Consider the following 27,097-nt stretch of genomic DNA (forward strand, 5'->3'; position numbering starts at 1 on the left):
CAATGAACTGCATAGATTCACCACCCTCTGGCTGAAGAAATTCCTTCTCATCTCGTTCTAAGGGGTTGTCCCTTTACTCTGAGTCTCTCCTGCTAATGGAAACATCTTCCCCACATCCACTCTATCCAGGCCTTTCAGTTTTTTGTAAGTTTCAATGAGATTCCCCCTCTTCATCTCTAAACTCCACTGAGTGCAGATCCAGAATCCTCAAATACTCCTCATACGTCAAGGCTGCTTCGGGAGGTGAGAGATGAAATTGCTGGGCCTCTGACGCAGATCTTCATTTCTTCTTTGGATATAGGTGAGGTCCCAGAGGACTGGAGGATAGCGAATGTGGTACCGCTGTTTAAAAGGGGTAGTCGGGATAATCCTGGTAATTATAGGCCAGTGAGTTTGACATCAGTGGTTGGAAAGTTGTTGGAAAAAATTCTTAGGGATAGGATGTATATGCATTTGGAGCGTTGTGATCTGATTAGGGATACGCAGCATGGCTTTGTTAAGGGGAGGTCTTGCCTTACAAATCTGGTAGAATTTTTTGAGGAGGTGACAAAAACGGTTGACGAAGGACGAGCCATTGATGTCGTCTATATGGATTTCAGTAAGGCATTTGACAAAGTCCCTCACGGTAGGTTGGTTGAAAAGGTTAAGACTCATGGGATACAAGGACAGGTATCTAGATGGATTGGGAACTGGCTAGGTAACAGGAGACAGAGAGTAGGAGTGGAAGGGTCCTTTTCTAGCTGGAGGTCTGTCACCAGTGGTGTACTGAAGGGCTCAGTACTGGGACCTCTTTTATTCATAATATATATAAATGACTTGGAAGAGGGCGTACGTGATGTGATCAGCAAATTTGCAGATGACACAAAGATGGCAGGATTGGCAGACAGTGAGGGGAAGTGTCAGGCAACACAGCAGGATACAGATAGGCTGATAAATTGGGCAGATAAATGGCAGATGGAATTGGATCCTGATAAATGCGAGGTGATGCATTTTGGAAGGAATAATGTAGGGAGGAGTTACATGATAAAGGGTAGACCTATTAAGAGTATAGAAATGCAGAGGGACCTGGGAGTGCAAGTGCACAAGTCTCTGAAGGTGGCAACGCAGGTGGAGAAGGTTGTGAAGAAAGCTTATGGTATGCTAAAGATTGAAGAAATTGGGGCTCTTTTCCCTTGAAAGACAGCAACTGAGGGGGGATCTAATAGAGGTATATAAGATTATGAAGGGTATAGATAGAGTAAACAGAGGTAAGCTATTTCCTATGGTAGAGACACATAGTACGAGGGGCCATGGGCTTAAGGTGAGGGGCGACAGGTATAACACAGATATCAGAGGGAGGTTTTTCACACAGAGGGTAGTGGGGGTATGGAATGCTCTGTCAAGTAAGGTGGTGGAGGCAAACACGCTAGAGATATTTAAGAGTAAGTTAGACAGGCACATGACTGGGTTGGAGATGGGTGGATATAGGAAATTGTTTTAAATAAGGTTCATTAGCATTGGGGCATCCCTGGTAAGCTAAATGGATATGGTATGATAATAATGTTTTTTCTCTTTTTCATTCACAGGTTTTAAGTTGGTCCGCCTTGTTGCCCAATGAGGGGCATACATGCGATGGGTCGTACTTGGGTTGCTCTTGGTTGTTCGAGATTGGCCTAGTGCTTCATGTTGTTAGTGCGTGCCTAAACTGGACCAGATACTGGGCAAGACGACAGCTCAGTGACTATCACTGATTGCTGTGCAGACACATGGATTTGGGCCGGTGTCTGTGGGAGTTTGCGCATTCTCCCCGTGCTTGCGTGGATTTTCTCCGGGTGCTCCGGTTTCCTCCCACACCCCAAAGATGTGCTGTTAGGCTGATTGGCAGGAATAAATTGTCCCTAAATCAGTTTCCCTCAATGTGGATGGCCATAAAACATTAGATAGGGGTCGTGGGTGGAGGAGGGGACTGGTGGTGTTAAAATGGTGGCGCGGGCTCATTGGGCCGAAGGGCCTGTTTCCCGGGCTGTTTTGTTCTTTGTTCTTTGTTCTTTGTTATGCTAGCCTTTATAGGAAGGGGTATAGAGTACAAGAGCTGGCTTCTAATGCTGCAGTTGTATAGAACGTTGGTTAGACCGCATTTGGAGTACTGTGTCCAGTTCTGGTCACCTTACTCCAGAAGGACGTGGAGACCCTGGAGAGAGTGCAGAGGAGGTTTACCAGGATGCTGCCTGGTATGGAAGGACTGGCTTATGAGGAAAGATTGGGTAATTTGGGGCTGTTTTCCTTAGAAAGACGGAGATTGAGAGGGGATCTAATAGAGGTGTATAAGATAATGAAGGGTATAGATAAACAGTGGCAGGTTTTTTCCTAGATTGGAGATAAATATCACGAGGGGACACGAGCTTAGGGAGAGGGGGCGAGGTATAATTTGGATGCTAGAGGGAGGTTTTTCACACAGAGGGTCGTGGGGGTATGGAATGCACTGCCAAGTAAGGTGGTGGGGGCAGGCACGCCGGACTTGTTTAAGGTTTACTTAGATAGACACATGAGCAAAATAGGGATGGAGGGTTATAGGAGACTGTTTTAAATAAGGATCAGAGCCTCAAGACGTTCCTGGAAATCAACAGTTACGTGTTGATGTTTTTCTCTTACTCCACAGGTGCGTCGGTCCACCTTGATGTCTAATGGGGGGCATACACGCAGTGGGTTGTGCGAGGGCTGCTCTTGGATGTTTCAAGAGTAGCCTAGTACTTCGCGTCGTTAGTGTGCACATAAACTGGACCAGCAGATGGGCACCACGACAGCTCAGTGACTATCACTGTTTGCTGTGCAGATACATGGATTTGGGCCGGTGTCTGTGGGAGTTTGCGCATTCTCCCTGTGGTTGCGTGGGTTTCCTCCGGGTGCTCCGGTTTCCTCCCACACCCCAAAGATGTGCTCTTAGGCTGATTGGTGTAACAAATTGTCCCTAAATTATTCTCCCCTTAATCTGGTTTCCAATGGGGGTACCATAAGCATAGGCATGGGTCAGGGGTGGAGGAAGAAAAGCACATTGTTAAAATGGTGGCGTGGGCTCATTGGGCTGTTTCCTGTGCTGTGTTGTTCTTTGCTCTTTGCTCTTTGTCAAGCTTTTCATCCCTGAAATCATTCTTGTGAACCTCCTCTGGAGCCTTTCTAAGGCCAACACATCCTTCCTTAGATAAAGGGTGCAAAATTGCTTTCAATATTCCATTGTGGTCTGACCAGAGCTTTATAAAATCTCAGCAGTACATCCCCGCTTTTGTATTATTTTACAGTTTATTTATTTATTAGTGCCACAAGTAGGCTTACATTAACAATGTAATGAAATTACTATGAAAATCCCCTAGTCGCCACACTCGGCACGTATTTTGGTACATTGAGGGAGAGTGTAACATGGTCAATGCATCTAACTAGCACATCTTTGGGACTGTGGGAGGAAACTGGAGCACCTGGAGGAAGCCCACATCGACATGGGGAGAACATGCAATCTTCACAGAGATACTGGCACTGTGAGGGAGCAGTGCCACCATGTCGTAGATATTCAAAATGAATGCTAACATTGCATTTGCCTTCCTAAGTATCAACTGCAAGTGAACCAGGATTGCGAGTCTCTTTGAACTTCCAATTTCTGAATTCTTTCTCCATTTAGAAAATAGTTTATGCCTCTATTTCTTTTACCAAAGTGCATAAGCTCACGCTTCCCCACATTGTATTCCATCTGTCATTTTTTTGCCCATTCGCCTAACCTGTCCAAGCCCTTCTGCAGCCTCTCCACCTTCTCAATATCACCTATCTTTTTACCATCTGCAAACTTAGCCACAATGTCATCAGCTCCTTCAATTAAATCACTGATGTATAAAGTGAAAAGTTGTGGTCCCAACACTGACCCCTACGGAACTCCACTAATTACCATCTGCCATCCTGAAAAGGATATCTTTATCCCCTCTCTTTGCTTTCTGCCAGACAGCCAAACTTCTATCCATGCTAGTACCCTGTCTCTAATACCAAGGGCACTTATTTTATTCAGCAGCTTCCTATGCGACACTTTGTCAAAGGCCTGCTGGAAATCCAAGTAGATAACATCCACTGGCTCTCCTTTGTCTGCTTGTTATCTCCTCAAAGCATTCTAATAGATTTGCCAAGCATGGCTTCCCCTTGATGAAACCATGCTGACTTCACCCTATTTTACCACACACTTCCAAGTACTCCAAAATCTCATCCTGAATAATGCACTCTAAAATCTTACAATAACCAAGGCCAGGCTAGAACATAGAACATAGAACATTACAGCGCAGAACAGGCCCTTCGGCCCTCGATGTTGCGCCGACCAATTAAGAGAAAAGCAATGACCCTCTAACCTAAACCATTCCCTTTCCATCCATAAACCTATCCACGGACCTCTTAAATGCCCCCAAACTTGGCGCATTTACAACTGCAGCAGGCAGGGCATTCCATACCCTTACCACCCTCTGGGTAAAGAACTTACCTCTGACATCCGTCCTATAACTATCACCCCTTAATTTAAAGCTATGTCCCCTCGTGCTAGCTTTCTCCATCTGAGGAAAAAGGCTATCACTGTCCACCCTATCTAAACCTCTAATCATCTTGTATGTTTCAATAAGGTCTCCTCTTAGCCACCTTCTTTCTAACGAAAACAACCTCAAATCCCTCAGCCTCTCCTTATAGGACCTCCCCTCCATACCAGGCAACATCCTGATAAACCTCCTCTGCACCCTCTCCAATGCCTCCACATCCTTCCTATAATGTGGGGACCAGAACTGTAGACAATACTCCAAGTGCGGCCGCACCAGAGTTTTGTACAGTTGCAACATGACGTTGCGGCTCCGAAATTCAATCCCCCTGCCCATAAACGCCAAGACACCGTATGCCTTCCTAACAACCTTATTGACTTGATTCCCAACTTTCAGGGATCTATGCACATATACACCTAGATCCCTCTGTTCGTCAACACTATTCAGAGTCCTACCGTTAGCCCTATACTCTACACATTTGTTATTCCTGCCAAAGTGAATTACCTCACACTTTTCCGCATTAAACTCCATTTGCCACCTCTCGGCCCAGCTCTGCAACTTGTCCAAGTCTCTCTGTAAACTATGACACCCCTCTCCACTATCCAGCTTTTGCCTCCCTCCCTTCTTAAACAGGTGTTACATTAGTGATTTTCCAGTTCGCTGGGACCCTCCCTGACTCCATTGATTCCTGAAAGCTCACCTCAAATGCCTTCACAATCTCTCAGAATCATAGAATTCACACAGTGCAGAAGGAGGTCATTCAACCCATCAAGCCTACACTATCCCCTGCTAACCCCCCTGACACTAAAGGGGCAATTTAGCAATGCCAATCAACCTAAACCGCACATCTTTGGAATGTGGAAGGAAACCCAGACAGACACAGGGAGAAAGCGCAAACTCCACACAGACAGTGACCCAAGGCCAGAATTGATCCTGGGTTCCTGGAGCTGTGAGGCAGCAGTGTTAATCACTGTGCCACCATGACACCCAGCTATCTCCTTTAGAACTCCAGGGTGTAGTCCATCTGGTCCAGATGATTTATCCACCTTTAGATCTTTCAGTTTCCCTAGCACCTTCTCCATAGTAATGTTACCATACTTACCTCTGCCCCGATGCTCTTAATTTTTGGCATGTTACTGGTGTCTTCCACCACGAATACTGATGAAGCTACCAATTCAATTCCTTCAACATTTCTTTCTTCCTCATTACTCGTTCTCCAACGTTATTTTCCAGTGGCCCAATGTTCACCCTTGCCTCTCTCTTACCTTTTATACATCTAAAAGAAACAATTGCAATCTTCTTTTATATAGCTTACCCTCATATTTCATCTTGTCCCCGCTTATTACTTTTTTTAGTACTTACTGTTGAGAAAGGCATCGATGTCAGGGTACTTGGGGAAATAAATACTTGGTCATCGAATTACAGGAAGGATGTAAGTAAGATTGAAAAAGTGCAGAGAAGGTTCACAAGGATGTTGCTGGGACTTGAGAAGCTGAGTTACAGAGAGAGATTGAAGAGGACTTTATTTCCTGGAGCGTAGAAGAATGAGGGGAGATTTGATAGAGGTGTATAAGATATTGATGGGTATAGATAGAGTGAATGCGAGCAGGCTTTTTCCACTGAGGCTAGAGGAGAAAAAAACCAGAGGGCATGTGTCAAGGGTGAAAGGAGAAAAGTTTAAAGGGAATATTAGGGGGAGCTTCTTCACGCAGAGAGTGGTGGGAGTGTGGAATGAGCTGCCAGATAAAGTGGTAAATGGGGTCACTTTTAACATTTAAGAAAAACTTTGACGGGTTCATGGATGAGAGGGGTGTGGAGGGATATGGTTCAAATGCAGGTCAGTGGGACTACGCAAAAAATGGTTCGGCACAGACAAGAGGAGCCAAAAGGCCTGTTTCTGAGCTGTAATTTTCTATGGTTCTATGGTTCTAAATAGTGATGTCCTGAGGATTGCACATATTACAGAGGAGGAGCTGAAAGTCTTAAAGAACATCAAGGTAGATAAATTCCCGGGACCTGATGAAATGTATCTCAGGATGTTGTAGGAGACTAGAGAGCAAATTGCAGGTCCCTAGCAGAGATATCTGAATCATTGATAGCCACAGGTAAGGTGCCTGAAGATTGGAGGGTCGCAAACGTTGTGCCTTTGTTTAAGAAGGGCTGCAGGGAAAATGATGGGAAGTACAGATCGGCAAGCCTCACATGTGTAGTGGGTAAGTCATTAGAAGATATTCTGAAAGACAGGATCTACAAGCATTTAGAGAGACAAGAACTGATGAGGGATAGTAAGCATGGCTTTGTGTTCAGAATCATACCTCTCAAATTTGATTGAGTTTTTTGAAGGGGTAACCAAGAAGGTAGATGAGGGAAGTACAGTCAACATTATCTACGTGGACTTTAACAAGGCCTTTGATAAGGTACCGCATGGTGGGTTGTTGCATAAGGTTAAATCGCACGGGACCCAGGGTGAGTTAGCCAATTGGAAACAAAATTGGTTTGATTGTTTGATGACAGAACACAGAGGATGGTTGTTTTTCAAACTGGAAGCCTGTGACCAGTTGTGTATCTCAGGGATTGGTGCTGGTGTTTGTCATTTACATTAATGATTTGGATGAGAATTTAGGAGGCATGGTTAGTAAGTTTACAGATGACAGCAAGATTGGTGGCATAGTGGACAGTGAAGATTATCTAGGATTGCAGTGGGATCTTGATCAATTGGGGCAATGGGCCAATGAGTGGTAGATGGAATTTAATTCAGATAAATTATGCATTTTAGTAGATTGAATGCATTTTGGTAGATCGAATTTGAGCAGGACCTATTCAGTTAATGGGAGGGCATTGGGAGAGTTATAGAACAGCTAGGAGTACAGGTTCATAACTCTTTGAAAGTGGAGTCACAGGTGGACAGGGTAGTGAGGAACGCATTCGGCACACTTGGTTTCATTGGTGAGAACAATTAATACAGGAGTTGGGACTTCTTTTTGAAGTTGTACAAGACATTGGTAAGGGCACACTTGGAATGCTGTGTACAGTTCTGATAACCCTATTACAGAAAGAATATTATTAAACTAGAAAGAGTGCAGAAAAGATTTACTAAGATTCTACCAGGGCTTGATGGTTTAAGTTACAAGGAGAGATTGGCACTTTTTTCCCTGGAGACTTAGGGGTAATCTTGTAGACGTCTATAAGATAATGAGGGACATAGATAAGGTAGATGGTCAGCAGCTTTTCCCAAAGGTAGGGAACTCTAAAACTGGATGGCATAGGTTTAAAGTGAAAGGGGAGAGATACAAAAGGGTCCAGAAGGTCAATTTTTTTCAACTCAGCGTGGTGAGTGTTTGGAACAAGCTGCCAGAGGTAGTATTAGAGGTAGGTACAATTTTGCTTTTAAAAAACATTTGGACAGTTACATGGGTAAGATGGATATAGATGGATATGGGGCAATTGGTATTAGCTTAGTGGTAAAAACTGGACATCGTGGACAAGTTGGGCTGAGGGGCTTGTTTCCATGCTGTAAATCTTTATCACTCTATGACCAAAGGGGCAATCTTTGTGTGTAGGACTTTGGAAAGGTAGGCATACGGTGAAGGCATACGGTGTCTTGGCGTTTATTGGTAGGGGGATTGAATTTAGGAGTCGCAGCGTCATGTTGCAACTGTACACAACTCTGGTGCGGCCGCACTTGGAGTACTGTGTGCAGTTCTGGTCCCCACATTACAGGAAGGATGTGGAGGCTTTGGAGAGGGTGCAGAGGAGGTTTACCAGGATGTTGCCTGGTATGGAGGGGAGGTCCTATGAGGAGAGACTGAGGGATTTGGGGTTGTTTTCGCTGGAAAGAAGGCGGCTAAGAGGGGATCTTATTGAAACATATAAGATGATTAGAGGTTTAGATAGGGTGGATAGTAATAGCCTTTTTCCTCTGATGGAGAAATCTAGCACGAGGGGGCATGGCTTTAAATTAAGGGGTGGTAGTTATAGGACAGATGTCAGGGGTAGGTTCTTTACCCAGAGGGTGGTGAGGGATTGGAATGCCCTGCCTGCTGCAGTTGTAAATGCGCCTAGTTTGGGGGCGTTTAAGAGATCCGTGGATAGGTTTATGGACGAGAAGGGATTGGTTTAGGTTAGTGGGTCATTGTTTTGTAACTGGTCAGTGCAACATCGTGGGCCGAAGGGCCTGTTCTGCGCTGTAATGTTCTATGTTCTATGTTCTATGTTCTAAGGTATTAAATGAATACTTTTATTTGGTCTTCAATCAGGAAAAGGAGAACATAAATACAGAATTCAGAAAGAGGGACTTTGAGGAACTTACACAGTTTGATGTATGTACTGGAGGCTCTGATGGGCTTAAAAATGGACAAATAGCCTGGTCCAGATGAATTGCGACCCAGACTATTGTGAGAGGCAAGATTGGAATTTGACGCAAATTTTTAGTTCCTTTCTGGCAAGGGGGAGGTGCCAGAGAATGGCCAATGTGGTCACACTTTTCAAGAGGTGTTGTAGAGATGAGCCAGGAAATTACAGACCGGCGAGTCTCACATCAGTGATCAGGAAACTACTGGAGAAAATTCCAAAGAAGAGAATTAATATCCACTTGGAAAGGCATGGTGTGATTAGGGATAGTCAGCATGGCTTTGTCAGAGGGAGGTCACAAATTGTTAGAATTTTTCAAAAATGTGTGTGGATGAGGGAAGTTCAGTTTATGTAGTTTACTGAGGGAAGATGTGAGGAAGCTTGGGTAGTGCATAAATACTGTCATGGAGTGCTGAATGACCCATTCTGTGCTTTATAGAATTGTACAGTGCAGAAGGATTGAGTCTGCACTGACAGCAGTCCCAGAATCATAGAACCATACAATGCAGAAAGAGGCCACTCAGCCCATCGAGTCTGCACTGACCGCAGTCACACCCTGCCCCTATCCCCATATCCCTACATATTTTATCCAGTTCAGTCCCTCTAACCTATGCATCTCAGGACACCAAGGGGCAATTTCTTAGCATGGCCAATCAACCTAACCCACACATCTTTGGACTGTGGGAGGAAACCGGAGCACCCAGAGGAAACCCACACAGACATGAGGAGAATGTGCAAACTCCACACAAACAGTGACCCGAGCCAGGAATCAAACCCAGGACCCTGGAGCTGTGAAGCAGTAGTGTTAACCACTGTGCTACGGAGCCGCCCATGCCAGCAATACATAACATAGGTTTAGCTCAGCAGAAATATCATGGTACATTCATTTGCACACAACAGCACAAATTGAACCTTCGTTCAGTGGTTACATCCTCAACCCAAAGTTGGATGTTTATGGATTTGAGTCCCATTTCAGGCAAGCCTGCCAAGCAGAGACAAGGGGTCAAATTTCCTGATCCCAGTTAGGTGTGAATGGAAGGATTGCCTCCATTTCCACCTTGATTATTTTCCCAAGGGCTGGGAAAGAAGCAGGATCCAGAATGAATCGGCCAGTTATGGGCTCTAACAACGCCTCAAGGGTAAAATACCCACAGATATGGGTGGGCAGATGACAGATATGGGCTGCTGACATGGAGCCCAATTTTACACTCTCTTTCTGCCCACCATCCCAATCCCAAGGTCTTTCTGGTCTTTCACACTATAAATCCTGCACACACAAGTCTAAATCAGTAATATGTATCAAGAAAAGCCAGGGTTTTCTCTGGGAAATTGCACTCTGTACCTCCCTCCAATCCAAATACAATAATTTACAATTCTCAGGCAATTCTGTGTCCATGCTGCTACTGATCCTTTTATTTCAATGCCCTACCTTTGTTGATAATTTATCAAGACTGAAATTTGAAGAAGGGTTCAGGAATTGTTCCAGGGATGAGAGATTTTAGCTCCATGGTTAGTTTGGAGAAGCGGCAGCACAGCAGTTAGCACTGCTGCCTCGCAGTGTCATGGAGCCAAGTTCAATTCCAACCTTGGGTGACTGTGTGGAGTTTGCATGTTCTCCCTGCGTCCATGTGGGTTCCCTCTGGGTGCTCCAGTTTCCTCCCACACTCCAAAGATATGAGGGTTAGGTGGATTGGCCATGGTAAAATTGTCCCTTAATGTCCCAAGGCGTGTAAGTTAGTAGATTGCCATGGTAAATGTATGCAGTGGCAGGGATGGAGTGGGGGAGAGGGCCTGGTTAAGTTACTCTGTCAGTCAGTGCAGACTTGATGAGCTGAATGGCCTCTTCTTGCACTTTAGGGATTCTATGATTCTTCTTGAAGCACAGGGGACTGAGGGGAGACTTGATAAAAGGTATACAACATTGTGTCAGGTCCAGGAAAAATAGACAAAGAAAAGATATTCCCATTAGCTGATGGTATGAGGTTTGGGCAAGAGTAACGAAGAACATTTTTGAGCAGCAAGTCATAATAAGCTGCAACTAAAGTGGCAAACACAACGATAATCAACAATTTCAAGTGAATTAGTTTCACAACACCAGGTTAAAGTCCAACAGGTTTATTTATTAGCATGAACTTTCGGAGCGTTGCCCCTTCAACAGGTAAGTCCTACCTAAGCTCATGCTACCAAATGAACCTGTTGGACTTTAATCTGGCGTTGTGAACCTATTTACTGTGCAACACCATCCCAACATTGGCAACTCCACAAGTTAATTGTATAGGCATTTGAAGGAAATAAACTTTCTGGGCTGAGGATAGAGCAGGGGACCAACTGAATTGCTTTACAGAGAGTCATTGAGTCATGAGGTTTTACAGCACAGAAAGAGGACCATCATGTCCATGCCGGCCATCAAATATCTAACTATTCCCATTTCATTTTCCAATACTTGATCCATAGCCTTGCTAAGGCGTTTCAAGTGCTCACCCACATCTTGTGAGGTTTAATGCCACCAGGAAACCCATGACGGGGGTGCATCAACTGAGGGGCCAGAAAATCCCACCAGCATGAACAGATTCCTACCACTCTCTTGTGAAATAGTTCTTTTTTTCTCAAATTCCCTCTAAATCTCCTGCTCCTTTATCTTAAATCTATGTCCCTTGACCCCACTACCAAGGGGAAGATTCCATCCTACCCACTCTATGTCCCTGATAATTTTATACACCTTAATCAGGTCCCCCTCAGCCTTCTCTGCTTCAAGGAAAACAACCTTAGCTTAACCACCTGATGAAGGAACAGCATTTCCAAAAGCTTGTGGGTTTACTATCAAAATAAACCTGTTGGACTTTAACCTGGTGTTGTAAGATTTCTCACTGTGTTTACCCCAGTCCAACGCCAGCATCTCCACATCATAGCTGAAACACTCCAGCCCAGGAGTGATGAGTCTCCTCTGCCCTGTCTCGGGCACAATCACGTATTTTCTATAGTGTGGAGACCAGAGCTGCACACTGTAATGCTGTGGCCTAATCAGCATTTTATAGTGCTCCATCATTATCTCATATTCTCAGCTAATGTAAGCAAGTTTTATTGTAAGCAAGATCTAATTGAATGGCGGGGCAGGCTCGAAGGGCTGGATGGCCTACTCCTGCTCCTATTTCTTATGTTCTTATGTTCTTAAGTTTCCCATTTAGTATTAACCAACCTATCTACCTGTCCTGCCACCATCGGGAATTTGGACATGCATTCAAGATCCCTTTGGTCCTCTATCCTTCCTGGCATCTTACTGTTAATTGTGTATTTCCTTGTCTTGTTAGTCAGCCCAAAATGCATCATCTCACACTTTTGTAGATTAAATTCCATTTGCCATTGTTTACAGAGTATCATAGAATCCCTACAGTGCAGAAGAGGCCATTTGGCCTATTGAGTCTGCACCAACTTTCTGACAAGAGTGTTTTACCCAGCCTCCCCTCCACCCCTCGTCTTGTAATCCCACACATTTACGATGGCTAATCCCATCTAACCCACACCATTTGGGGCACCAGAACACAAACTTAGCATGTTCACGACACACCCTTGGTTCTGCCCAATGGCCCTCCGGAAAGGGAGGGCCATAGAAAAAGTGCAAACATAGAAAGAGGCCATTCAGCCAATGTGTTTGCGACGGCCGAAAGAAAAGGTGTCCATTCTAATCCCACTTTCCAGCATCCAGTCCGTGGTCTTGTAGTTTAGAGCATGTCAGGTGTAGGTACAGGAACCTTTAAAATGCATTGAGGATTTTTGCTTCTACCACCATTCTGGGCAGCAAATTCCAGATATTTAACATCCTAGGAGGAAAAACTTTCCCCTAATATCCCCTATAATCTTTCTACCAATCATCTTAAATTTATGCACCCTGGTAATTAATCTCTCCATTAGAGGAAGCAAACCTTCACTGTCTACGCTACCTAGGCCTCTCGTAATTTTGTACATTTCAATCAAGTCACTCCTTGGCCTCCTCTGTTCTCAGGAGAACAGCCCTAGCTGACCTAATCTTTCCTCATTGCTGCAATTTTCCAGCCCTGGCAACATTCTTGTAAATCTGCTTTGCACGCTCTCCAGAGCAATTATATCCTTTCGGTACCATGGTCACCACAACTGTATGCAAAATTCCAGCTGTAGCCTAACCAGCATTTTGTGCAGTTAGAATCATAGAATCCCTACAGCACAGAAGGAGGCCATTTGGCCAATTATGTTTGCACCAACCACAATCCCTCAAAGACCCTATTCCTGTAACCTGATGTATTTACTCTGCTAACACCCCTTATGGATCAGGAATTGGCTATCAGATAGGAGACAGAGGGTGGTGGTTGATGGTAAATATTCATCATGGAGTTCGGTTACGAGTGGTGTGCCTCAGGGATCTGTTTTGGGGCCACTGTTGTTTGTAATCTTTATTAATGATCTGGATGAGGGTATAGTTGGGTGGATTAGTAAATTTGCTGATGACACCAAAGTCGGAGGTGTGGTAGATTGTGAGGAAGGGTGTCGTAGTCTGCAGGGAGACTTAGATAGGTTGCAGAGCTGGGCCGAGAGGTGGCGGATGGAATTTAATGCGGAGAAGTGTGAGGTAATTCACTTTGGTAGGAGCAACAGATGTGTCGAGTATAGGGCTAACGGGAGGACTTTGAATAGTGTGGATGAACAGAGGGATCTAGGTGTATGTGTACATAGATCCCTGAAAGTTGGGAATCAAGTAGATAAGGTTGTTAAGAAGGCGTACGGTGTCTTGGCGTTTATTGGTAGGGGGATTGAATTTAGGAGTCGCAGCGTCATGTTGCAACTGTACACTACTCTGGTGCGGCCGCACTTGGAGTACTGTGTGCAGTTCTGGTCCCCACATTACAAGAAGGATGTGGAGGCTTTGGAGAGGGTGCAGAGGAGGTTTACTAGGATGTTGCCTGGTATGGTGGGGAGGTCCTATGAGGAGAGACTGAGGGATTTAGGGTTGTTTTCGTTGGAAAGAAGGCGGCTAAGAGGGGATCTTATTGAAACATATAAGATGATTAGAGGTTTAGATAGGGTGGATAGTGATAGCCTTTTTCCTCGGATGGAGAAAGCTAGCACGAGGGGGCATGGCTTTAAATTAAGGGGGGGTAGCTACAGGACGGATGTCAGGGGTAGGTTCTTTACCCAGCGGGTGGTGAGGGATTGGAATGCCCTGCCTGCTGCAGTTGTAAATGCGCCTAGTTTGGGGGCATTTAAGAGATCTGTGGATAGGTTTATGGACGAAAAGGGATTGGCATAGGCTAGTGGGTCATTGTTTTTGTAACTGGTCGGCGCAACATCGTGGGCCGAAGGGCCTGTTCTGCGCTGTAATGTTCTATGTTCTATGTTCTAACACTCAGGTCAATTTAGCATAGCCGATCAACCTAACCCGCATATCTTTGGACTCAATCCCATCATTACATTCCCTTTATTTTGTTCTATATTTTATGCAGTAAAGAAAAGCTTTCCACATGCCGTCCTTACAATTTTATCCACTTGTCCTCCCACCTTCATAGATATTCACTCCAAGGTCTCTCACTTCCTTACCTCTCTCAATATCTTCCCATTTATTAAGTATTGCCTTGCTTTGTTTGCTCTCAAATGCATTACCTCACACTTTCAGAATGAATTTCATTTGCTACTTCGCTGTCCATTCAACAAAATTATGAATATCATTCTAGAATCCTCTTCACTATGATCTGCAAATTTCCAATCATGCCTCCCACATTTAAGTCTAAATGATTAATATATATAACAAACAGTGAGGGACACAACACTGAGCCCTGTGGGACACCAGTGGAAACTGCATTCTATTCACTAAAACATCAACTGTTATCCTTTGTTTCCTATCACTGAACTAATTCTGGATCTAATTTGTCACATTCTCCTTTAATCCTGTCTGCCAAATGGGACCTTGTCTCATGCCTTACTAAAATCCATGTATATCACGCCCACTGCACTACTCTCATTAATCCTCTTTATTACCAGGACAGGTGACGGATCTCTCGGTGGGACAGCATCTCAGGGATGGAGATCATAATTCTACCTCCTTCACGATAGCATTGGAAAGAGATAGGATCAGGCAGGCTAGGAAGGTGTTCGTCTGGAGTAAGGGGAAATATGATGACATCAGGCAGACAACTGGACGAGTAAACTGGAAGGAGGTGCTCTTGGGGAAAATTACTGAAGGAAGATGGCGGATTTTCAAGGAATGTTTGACTGGAGCTCTGCACGACAACGTACCGATGAGACAAGGGGGTTTTGGTAGGTCGCAGGAGCCGTGGTGCATGAAGGTTGTGGTGAACCTGGTCAGGAAGAAAAGAAAAGTGTATAAAAGGTTCAGAGAGCTAAGAGATGTTAAGGATCTAGAGGAGTATAAGGCTTGTAGAAAGGAGCTTAAAAAGGAAATTAGGAGAGCCAGAAGTGGACATGAGAAGGCCTTGGCGGGTAAAATTAAGGAGAATCCCAAGGCGTTCTACAAATATGTGAAAAGTAAAAGGGTGAGAAAAGAAGGGATAGGACCTATAAAAGGTGAAGGGGGAAAAGTCTGTGTGGAACCGGAAGAAATGGCAGAGGTGCTTAATGAGTACTTTGCCTCGGTATTCACGGTGGAAAGTGATCTGGGAGGTTGTACTACAGGTTTGCGGCAGACTGAAAAGATTGAGTATGTGGATATTAAGAGAGAGGATGTGTTGGAACTTTTAAATTCTATCAAGATAGATAAGTCGCTGGGACCAGATGGGATGTACCCCAGGTTATTGTGGGAGGTGAGGGAAGTGATTGCAGAGCCCCTGGCGATGATCTTTGCATCGTCGATGGAGACGGGAGAGGTTCCGGAGGATTGGAGGATTGCGGATGTGGTTCCTATTTTCAAGAAAGGGAACAGGGATAGCTCGGGAAATTACCAACCGGTGAGTCTGACCTCACTGGTTGGTAAGTTGATGGAGAGGATTCTGAGGGACAAGATTTATGAGCATTTAGAATGATCAGGAATAGTCAGCACGGTTTTGTCATGGGCAGGTCATGCCTTACGAGTCTAGTTGAGCTCTTTGAAAATGTGACTGAACACATTGACGAAGGAAGAGCAGTAGATGTGGTTTACATGGACTTCAGCAAGGCGTTTGATAAGGTCCCCCATGCAAGACTTCTTGAGAAGGTGAGAGGGCATGGGATCCAAGGGTCTTGGCCTTGTGGATCCAGAACTGGCTGGCTTGCAGAAGGCAGAAAGTGGCTGTGGATGGGTCTTTTTCTGCATGGAGGTCGGTCACCAGTGGAGTGCCCCAGGGATCTGTTCTAGGACCCTTGCTGTTTGTCATTTTCATAAATGACCTAGATAAGGAAGTGGAGGGATGGGTTAGTAAGTTCGCCGACAATACGAAGGTTGGTGGTGTTGTGGATGGTCTGGAGGGATGTCAGAAGTTGCAGCAGGACATAGATAGGATGCAAGACTGGGCGGAGAAGTGGCAGATGGACTTCAACACAGATAAATGTGTAGTGGTCCATTTTGGCAGGACCAATAGAATGCAAGAGTACAATATCAAGGGTAGGAGTCTTTGCTGGGTTGAAGAGCAGAAGGATCTTGGGGTCGGGGTCCACAGGACTCTTAAATTGGCCTCGCAAGTGGGGGATGTGGTCAAGAAGGCGTATGGTGTACTGGCCTTCATTAATCGAGGGATTGAGTTTAGGAGTCGGGAGGTAATGCTGCAACTTTATAGGACACTTGTCAGACCCCACTTGGAGTACTGTGCGCAGTTCTGGTCACCTCACTATAGGAAGGATGTGGAAGCTATTGAGAGGGTGCAGAGGAGATTTACAAGGATGTTGCCTGGATTGGGAGGCATGCCTTATGAGGATAGGTTGAGGGAGCTAGGTCTCTTCTCCCTGGAGAGGCAAAGGTTGAGAGGCGACCTGATAGAGGTTTATAAAATGTTGAAAGGAATAGATAGGGTGGATTCTCTGAGGCTATTTCCCAGGGCTGAAATGGTCAATACGAGAGGACACAGGTTTAAGGTGCTGGGAAGCAAGTACAGAGGAGATGTTCGGGGAAAGTTTTCCACTCAGAGGGTGGTGAGTGAGTGGAATCGGCTGCCATCGGTGGTGGTAGAGGCGAACTCACTGGGGTCTTTTAAAAGACTTCTGGATGAGTATATGGGATCTAATGGCATTGGAAGTTACAGATAGTTCTAGGGCTTGGTAGGTATAGATGTGATTGGCGCAACTTGTGGGCTGAAGGGCCTGTTTGTGCTGTAGTGTTCTATGTTCTATTACTTCTTCAAAAAATCAGATTAAGTCAGTAAGACAAGATTCTCCTTTAACAAAACTAATAATTCAAATAATTTGGCCTTCCCTGAGGTCAGACTGAAAGCTTCCTGTGCCTTTGGGACTATATGACTCGGCACAGTAGCACAGTGGTTAGCACTGCTGCTTCACAGCTCCAGGGACCTGGGTTCGATTCCCGGCTCAGGTCACTGTCTGTGTGGAGTTTGCACATTCTCCTTGTGTCTGCATGGGTTTCCCCCGGGTGCTCTGGTTTCCTCCCACAGTCCAAAGATGTGTGGGTTAGGTTGATTGGCCGTGCTAAAATTGCCCCTTAGTGTAATAGGATGCTTAGGTTAGAGGGATTAGTGGGTATAATATGAAGGGATATGGGGGTAGGGCCTGGATGGGATTGTGGTCGGTGCAGACTCGATGGGCCAAATGGCCTCTTTCTGTACTGTAGGGATTCTATGATTTCTAATGGGTCCCAAGCTTTGACATCCTTCTGACTGAGGTGTAATTCCTACAGCTTGAATAGTGTGAAATGGCAAGCAAGTGTACCCACATGTGTACCCATTCACATATGGCAGACTTAGCTTTCCCCAACTAGATAAGCCACAGGAAACTAGCAGGGAGATCTTTTCCACCTCTATTTGCCCCAGATGTGCCAGAAGCGGGGGTGTGGGGAGACTAGGCCAGGCTGTCTTTGCACTGCCAAATGTTTCAACAAAATAGCTTGGGACTGATCCTAAAGTAAACAGCTTCGAGTTAGTACAGTTATGTTCAATACCTCCAGTCATCCTTGGACAGATTGAACAGGATGTTCACTTCCTCGTCATCTTGTAGTAAACGATAAGTTGCACTGACATGATGATTCTCCTGTACTGCTCTGTCATTGTACAAAAGAGCTGCATCAGACCTTTCAATTAAAGATAAAAATGCGTATTAGTCAACACCATTGAAGAGGTGGCACAGCTACTCAACATTTTAACGCAGTCAAAAATAATTGAATTCTCAGATTTTGAACCCCAAAGTTAGCAATTTTATTCATTTTTCATTGAATTTCCAACCAGATTGTTAAACATTACAGAGATTGTTTAATGTCACAAACACTTCTATAAAATGTTAACTGACTTATTTACATTTTTTCTATGTTACATAGAAAGAGACAAAAGCAATTTATGTGGCACCATGCAACGCAAGTTGAGGTAATTGTTTTCCATTCAAATATTAATACTTAATACATTTTATACAGCTTACTGTGCCAAATACGATATGCCAAGCTCTTTGCTTATCATAGAAGAATCATAGAAGGCTTACAGTGCAAAAAAGGCCATTTGGCCCATTGAGTCTGCACCAACTCTCTGATGGATGATGGGATTATGATATTAATATTATTATAGTAGGGATAATTGCTGTGCACAATTGTAGCAACTCCAAAAATGCTGCAGAAAGAGAGTACCCTGGCCTACAAATTATTGGGCTTATAATTATGCTGTTTCTATGTGGTCTCTTAGAACTCGGGTCCCGGCACAGGTCACTGTCTATGTGGAGTTTGCACATTCTCCTCGTGTCTGCATGGGTTTCCTCCGGGTGCTCTGGTTTCCTCCCACAGTCCAAAGATGTGCGGGTTAGGTTGATTGGCCATGCTATGAAATTGTCCCTTAGTGTCCAAGGATGCGTAGGTTAGAGGGATTAGTGGGTATAAATGTAGGGATGTGGGGATAGGGCCTGGGGTGGGATTGTGTTCGGTGCAGACTCGATGGGCCAAAGGGCCTCTTTCTGCACTGTAGGGTTCTATGATTCTATAACTAAGACCAGAGGAAGTTAGTGTTCATAGCTAGCCTCTCAAGGTAGACAAGTTAATAATTGAACTGGTTAAATGATCACCAAGGCAGAGTCCAATGATCAGCCAGTAGTGAAAAGAAGGCAGTAAACTTGTGTTTACTGGCCAGCATATCAAGTAATCACATTGGCCTACTTTGGAGAAGAGATAGGGCTACTTCTGCAATAGGTCAGATTATTGAAAATATTGACCAGTCACCAATAACAATTGTTTGGTCACTTGTAAGATTAATTGTTCCCAAAATAGGCTATAAAGAGATCTAAGAGAGGGCGAGATTGGTCAGTATTACCAATAACCAATCAATCAATGGTATTATTCATTCGTCACACTGGCTGGTCATTGGTAATTCTGGCTGACAATCTGCTACCTTCTTTCTTGATAAAAAGGAACATATATTTATTGCTTCAAATCAAATTTCACTGTGAAAATTAATTTGTCTATATTTTAGAGGTGGCACAGCGGTTAGCACTGATGCCTCACAGCGCCAGGGACCTAGGTTCGATTCCAGCTTTGGGTGACTGTGTGGTGTTTGCACATTCTTCCTGTGCCTGGATGAGTTTACTTTGGGTGCTCCAGTTTCCTTCCATAGTCCAAAGATAGAAAGATTAGGTGGATTGGCCATGCTAAATTGCCCCTTACTGTGCCAAGATGTGTAGATTAGATGGGTTAGCCATGGTAACTGGGTGGGGTTAGGAGAATAAGGCAGGGAAGATGGTCCATTTAAGATATTCCTCTGAGAGTTAGTGTGGACTCAATGGGCCGAATAGCCTCATCTGCATCGTAGAGAATCTACTCTATGATTAAAAGCAAAGATTAATGATATGTCCTTCCCCAGCTGCAGCAATAAGAGTTAAATCAAAGCCACAATTGCAGTACAGAGCCAGGTGGGAGGATGTGTTATAGTGCGATAGTTAGCACTGCTGCCTCACAGCACCTGGGATCTAGGTTCGATTCCCGGCTTGGGTCACTGTCAGTGTGGAGTCTACATGTTCTTCCTGTGTTTGCGTGAGTTTCCTCCAGGTGCTCTGGTTTCCCCCCACATTCCGAAGGACATGCTGGTTAGGTGTATTGACCATGCTAAATTTTCCCTCAGTGTACCTGAATAGGCGCCAGAGCGTGGCGATGAGGGGATGTTCACAGTAACTTCATTGCAGTGTTAATGTAAGCCTACTTGCGACAATAATAAAACAAAACTTCAAAAAACTAAAGAGGGTGTAAATTGTATGTTGGTGCAGACTTCAGTCATTACGAGATATAAAATAACTGTAAGGATTGTGAAGAAACTTCTTAATATTAATTGAATATTATTATTGCAGGTCATGCTGCAGCTGTACAGAACCTTAGTTAGGCCTCATTTAGGATACTGTGTACAATTCTGATCGCCACTCTACCAAAAGGATGTGGATGCTTTGGACAGGGTACAGAAGAGGTTTACCAAGATATTGCAAAGTCTGGAGGGTATTAGCTATGACAAGAGGTTGGATAAACTTGGTTGGTTCTCACTGGAATGACAGAGGTTGAGGGGTGACCTGATAGAGGTTGACAAGATTGAGTGGCATGGACAGAGTGGATAGTCGGATGCCCTTTCCTAAGTCAACTGTAAGGAGACAAAGGTTTAAGGTGCATGGGGAAATGTTTAGAGGAGATGTGCAAGCCAAGGCGAGTTTTTCTTCACAGTCTGGAACACTCTGCCCAGTGAGATGGTGGCAGCAGGTAGAATAGCAGCACTTAAGGGGCAACTAACTGAATACATGAACAGGATGGGAATGGAAGGATATGGACTCCATAAGGGCAGATCATTTTAGTTTAGGCAGACATAATGATCGGCACAGGCTTGGAGGGCCGAAGGGCTTATTCCTGTGTTGTACTGTTCTTTATTCTTTGAATAGGAGATTTGCAAAATAAACAATTTTTCTATAGAATAGAGTAAATCATTAATCTAGATGTTACCTGGTCTGAATGTGAAAATTATTTGTCATCCCTGTGTGCTCAAAGTCATGAATAGCAGCTGCAAATATTATGGCGAAAATTTCCAGTTCTGTCATCCAATGCTACAAAACAAATCAGATAGAAAATAGAAAAAAATAAGCTGATCTTGAATGAATCCAATCGGAATGTTCATCTACTGATTCAAAACATGAACCAACAATACATACTGTACTTTAATAATGCTGCCCTCCTGCAGTACTAACAACACTATTAGGGACACATGTTACAACCTGGGCAACTGGAGTTTAAATATGTTTATCATTGGAAGAGATGGATTCTTACAATGTCACAGTAAGAAAAAAACTATTTGAATACACCCCTTTTTAAAATCCTGTCCCTCCAGCATTACTTCACACTCTTTTAAACCTCGTCCCTCTGCTCTCTCTTCACACTATCTGAAACCTCATCGCTCTGCTCTCTGTTCACACGCTCTTAAACCTCGTCCCTCTGCTCTCTCTTCACACTATCTGAAACCTCATCCCTCTGCTCTCCGTTCACACGCTCTTAAACCTCGTTTCTCTGCTCTCTCTTCACTCTCAAACCTTGTCAAGCTGCTCTCTCTTCACTCTTGAACCTCATCAAGCTGCTCTCTCTTCACTCTTAAATCTCTTCCATCTACTCTCTCTTTATTCTTAAACCTTATCCCTCTGCTCTCCATTCACACTCTTAAACCTCGTCCCACTGCTCCCTTCAATGTTAAACCTCATCCCTCTGCTCACACTTCATACTCTTAAATCTTGTCTCACTTCTTTCTTCACACTCTTTTAAACCCCATCTCTCTGCTCTGTCTTCACTGTTAAACTTCATCCCTGTTATCCCTTCACTCAATCTCATCCCTCTGCTGTCTCTTCACACGCTTTTAAACCTGGTCCCTCTGCTCTCTCTTCACTCATAAAGCTCATTCCTCTGTTCTCTCTTAAGACATTTTTCAACTTCGTCCCTCTGCTATCTCTTCACCCTTAAAACTCATCCTACTGCTCTTCCTTCACACACTTTTAAACCTGATCCCTCTGCTCTCTCTTCACTCTTAAAACTCATCACTCTGCCCTCTCTTCACACTCTTAAATCTCATCCCTTTGCTCTCTCTTCATTTCTTTAAGCCCTACCCAACCTCTTTTCATAACTTAAGTGTTCCTCCCCAGGCATTATCCTGGTGAATCTTCTTTGCACCCACTCCAGTGCAATCAAACCCTTCTAATAATTTAGTGACCTGAACTGCACACAGTACTGTCTCTAGCTGTGGCCTCACCAAAGTTCTACATAACTCCAATGTTACTTCCCTGCTTTTGTAATCTATGCCTCGATTTATCAAGGCAAATGTCCCATATGTCTTTTATCGCTACCCTGTCAACATGCCCTTCCGCCGCTTTCAGAGATCTGTGGACAAATACACCAAGGTCTCTTTGCTCCATAGAACTTCCTAGTGTTATGCCATTCATAGAGTGCTTCCTTGTCAAATCACTCCTACCAAAGGGTATCACCTCACACTTTTCAGGGTTAACTTCCACCTGTCACTTACCTGTCCATATGACCATGCCATCGATATCTTCTCGTAGCCCAAGACACTCAACCTCACTGTTAACCACAAGGTTGCGCAAACCTTTTTTTTTGCTGTGTGCTGCCTTCTTTTAATTATTGTCCCTCCCTGCTTACTTCACACTCTTTCAAACCTTGTCCCTCTGCACTCTTGTTTCATTTAAGAAAAGGGGAGAGAACATGTAGACGCCCTTTGAAAGAATGTGAAGATATAGACAGGAAGACTATTGAGCCCATTGAGTCTACTCTGTATGCAATCCAGCCATTGCTGATCACCCACTTCAATGCTTTTTTTCCCCCACACTTTTCCCAGATGCCTTTATGTCATTGGAGTTTAGAAATCTCTGCTTTAAACATATGAGTGTGTTTCCATGGCCCTCTTGGTAGAGAATTCCAAAAATGTACAACTCTCACAGTAACAATACTTCTTGTTATCTCAGGTTAGGGGTTCTGAGGGACGCCGAGTTGGGGGGTGGTCAGCTCGGATAAGTCTCATACCTGCGCGGTGTGGGGAGGGACGATGCCTCATTGCCAAGAGGTTGGTGGTGCTTCCTCAACCTTCGGGGTTCAACAGGCCAGGTTCTCATTTGTGAGGACCTATACTAAAGCCTACCCGATGCAGATTCCACGGGGGAGGTAGGTGAATAGCGAGGGCCATTTGACTCAGGCTGCAAACCTGCTAATGACATTTAAATAGATGTATCTGCATATTATTAGGCTCCCTGCCCACTCTGGCCAGGAACCTGATTGGTGCCGGCAGCATAGCCTGGGAGGATCATGCTAGCTTTTGCGCTTGGCTCAAAACCCACTTCCCGCTGACTCCTGATTCTCTAGGCCATCGCGAATTGCGATCAGTGCTAGTGGGCCTGGAGAATCACCCCCCCATGTTAAGTGGATTATTCATTATAATTATCTCTAAATGGAGTCTAGCAATCTCGTGGGCTTGGATCATAACCACACACGGTTTGCAAATATAGTTTCTTCTTCTCTCAGGGAGGGTCAAGCTGTTATGCTGAAAGTAGCTGTCTTGTGAACTTCTACGCTAAACTTGAAGTGTTCCCAAAAGAAAACTGCAGGTCTTATGTGATAATTATTTGCTGGATTTGGCTCATAGTGTTAAAACCATTGGGATGATGTTTTGGGGAAAGTGTACTGAATTTAGGAAAATACACACAAGGATTTAGATGGGGGGTACACCGTCTGGGTAACAATTATTATAGTTCATTGTCGATGCTGTTCTTTACTTGTGTGTTCTTAAAGTTTAATGAATGTTTTGTTTTTGAAGGATTTACACAAGGCAGAACATTTTCCTTAACGAGTTTCATGTCTTTTCTCACATTTCTTCCAACTTAATAAACTATTAAGAACTAACTGCGTCAGCACAAACTTGGTGGACCAAAGGGCCCGTCCCTGTCATTTTTCTTTCCAAGTTTCCGTGCTGGGATTTGGGATGCCCTCACATTGAACATCAACAGGGTTAGTAACAGAAGGCTTTGATAAAAGGCTGTTTAATTAAAGTGTGGGTTCATGGAATAGGACAATCAGTGACACCTTCAATCACAAAATGGCTTAAGGACAGAAATCAGTTTGTCTTGGTAAATGGTTATTTTTCAGATTAGAGGATGGCAGACAATGCAGATGGTAGACCTCAAGGGTCACTGCATTCCAAATCATTTACGCACACCAAAAAGTCTGCCAGAGTAAACTTTCAAAATTTGCCAATAATACCAATGAGGAGTGGTATATAATGAAGATGATTTGAATCACCTGCAATAGTAGAATGGGTAGGCAAGTGCAGATTGAACTTAACACAGCAAAGTGTGAGGGAATGGATTTTGGTCTCAGGAACAGGGAGAAGCAATATAGACTTAAACGTACAGTTCTATGGAGTCCAGGAACAGAGGGCCTGGAAGTTAATCTCCATCGATCTTTCAAGGTGGGGATAAATTGAGAGAATAATTAGCATTTGGGATTGTGAGTTTCATAAATAAAATTATTGAGTACAAAGGCGGGAAAGTTATGTTGAATCTTTATAAAGCTCTAATTAGGCCACAATTCGAGTACTACATCCAGTTGTGGTTACCATACTTCAGAAAGGATATGCATACGGTTCCTTGAGAGAGTGCAGAGGAGCTTTATCTGAATGGTTTTGGGGGGGAAGGATTTTAGCTATGAGGATAGATGAATTCTCCTTGGAGAATACAGAATTGAAGAGAGATTTAATATCAATGTGCTTGGTTATAACAGACAGCTACAGTGATTGCAACAACTTTCAATGCATATCCCCGCTGAACACTGTGGTAAACATATTGGGCATTCAGCCTCTGATCTCTGGGTAAGCATTCTCCAAGGCAACCTTCATGACACATAACGCAGAATCGCTGAGCAAAAACTGATAGCCAAGTTCCACACACATGAGGACGGCCTCAACCGGGATCTTGGGTTCATGTCACACTATCTGTAACCCCCACGACTTGCCTGGGCTTGCAGAATCTCACTAACTGTCTTGGCTGGAGACAATACATACCTCTTTAACCTGTGCTTGGCGCTCTCTCCACTCACATTGTCTGCACCTTTAAGACTTGATTACTTGTAAAGACTCGCATTCCAACCATTATCTTGTAAACTGAATTTGTGTCTATATATGATCTGTTTGTGAACACAAGTCCTCACTCACCTGATGAAGCAGCCTGAGACTCCGAAAGCTAGCACCAAATAAACCTGTCGGATTTCAATTGTTGTGAGACTTCTTACTGTAAACGTATCTACCTGTGTTGCCCTTGTAAGGCTTAAGATCTTGGCTGAAACAATCAATCCCAAAATCACAGCCTAGCTTCAGTATTGGAAGATCTACAATGAATATTATCTTCACTGTCTGTCAGCTGTAAGTTCTGCCCTCAATAAGTGAGATGACTATATAATTGCCTTCACCAAGGCATTTGACCACATGAGCAGAGTAGCTATTTAAGCTACGGGAGGAAATTAGCTGTCTGCCAAAGCTACTCAATGTGATCCCCTCTTTCCATGATAACACGAGAGGCGAGGTTAGCTTTGGTGAGACCTGCATGGAATCAAAAAGGGTTGTACTGTGGTACTGACACTCCTTGGCATATTCTTATCTTTGCTGCTGTCAGAACATCTACAGATGGAAACCCTTTCAGTCTTGCCTCCCCTAAGATCTAAGGCAAAAATGCATCAAGTCTTCAGCACAGCTGCTCAACTTTGCAATCGCATTTCCTACCAAAGAACACTTTCAGAGGCAAATGCACATTCTCATGCTGAGAAGTGTTTGGTTTGGCCATCATCATCAGGAATATAAGTGTCATGGTCATAAAAAGCGGTCATAAGATGGGAACCAGCATGAATCTGGGCACATTTGTGAAACTTCGTTTTGCACGCAATCTTGCCACCTTGCCCCACCAAACGATGGGCAGACGAGGTTGTAAAATTGCGCCCTTAGAATTTTCTCCAGATGTAGTTTGAAGTATTGTACTCTGCTGTTTCATATGCCCTTTTTCCCAAGCTGTCCTAACAGGTTTTTCATGTTTAGCCTTCAGTGAGCCCCTAAACAACAAAATATGCTTTTTATTTTTCTTTTAATTTTCTGCTTTTGAGCAAGTTGCACTAACTAATAAGCCAGTACACTACTGCTTGTACATGTCTACCTTCTTGCAAAATCAGTCAAATAGAGAAAATGTGGCCATTGCACCATAAATAACATCAAATACTGAGAAGCGTGGACACGTGTAACTTCAGAATGGTTTTACTGACTCATCTAACAAAGAGCAAAAACAAGGAACAGTGGAACACAGGAACAGGCCCTTCGGCCCTCCAATCCTGCAGCAATTATGATGCCTACCTAAACTAAAACCGTATGCATTTAGAGTCCATATTCTTCTATGCCCATTCTATTCATGTATTTACCTAGTTGTCCCTTAAATGCCACTATTGTACCTGCTCCCACGACCTCCAAACATTCACTACCCCATGTGAAAAACTTGCCTCACATATATCTCTAAATTTTTCCCCATGCACCTTAAACCTACGTTCCCTAGTACTTAATTTTTCTACCTAAAGAAGAGTATCTGACTGTCCACTCTGTTCATGCCACTCATAATCTTGTAGAAGTCTATCAGGTCACCCTCAACCTCTGTCATTCCAGTGAGAACAAACCGAGTTTATCCAACCTCTCCTCATAACTACTACCCTCCAGACCAGGCAACATCCTGGTAAATCTCTTCTGTACTCTGTCCAAAGCATCCACATCCTTCTCGTAGTGCAGTGACTAGAATTGTACAAAATATTCTAAATGAAGCCTAACTAAGGTTCTGTACAGCTGCAGCATGACCTGCGAATCTTTGTACTCAATGCCCCAACCGATGAAGGCAAACATGCCGTTTTGACTACCTTACCCACTTGCGTTGCCACTTTCAGTGATCAGTGGACACGTACGCCTACATCGCTCTGCCTGTCAATATTCCTAAGTGTTACCATAGAACCATAGAAAATTACAGCTCAGAAACAGGCCTTTTGGCCCTTCTTGTCTGTGCCGAACCATTTTTTGCCTAGT

At 44.1% G+C, this 27,097-nt stretch overlaps 1 protein-coding gene across 1 annotated transcript in view; it reads right to left on the reverse strand.

Moving 5' to 3' along the window:
- Positions 1 to 27,097, reverse strand: part of pde1ca (phosphodiesterase 1C, calmodulin-dependent a) — a 427,725-nt gene that overhangs the window by 171,474 nt on the left and 229,154 nt on the right. The window contains exons 8-9 of the mRNA XM_080194829.1: positions 20,953 to 21,053; positions 17,947 to 18,075 (exon numbers count right to left, since the gene is read on the reverse strand). Coding sequence (XP_080050955.1) covers positions 17,947 to 18,075; positions 20,953 to 21,053 — 230 coding nt within the window. The remainder of the gene's footprint in view (positions 1 to 17,946; positions 18,076 to 20,952; positions 21,054 to 27,097) is intronic.

The sequence above is a fragment of the Carcharhinus amblyrhynchos genome, chromosome 8 (genome assembly GCF_965287045.1).
Source record: "Carcharhinus amblyrhynchos chromosome 8, sCarAmb.v2.hapA, whole genome shotgun sequence".
Lineage (NCBI taxonomy): Eukaryota > Metazoa > Chordata > Chondrichthyes > Carcharhiniformes > Carcharhinidae > Carcharhinus > Carcharhinus amblyrhynchos.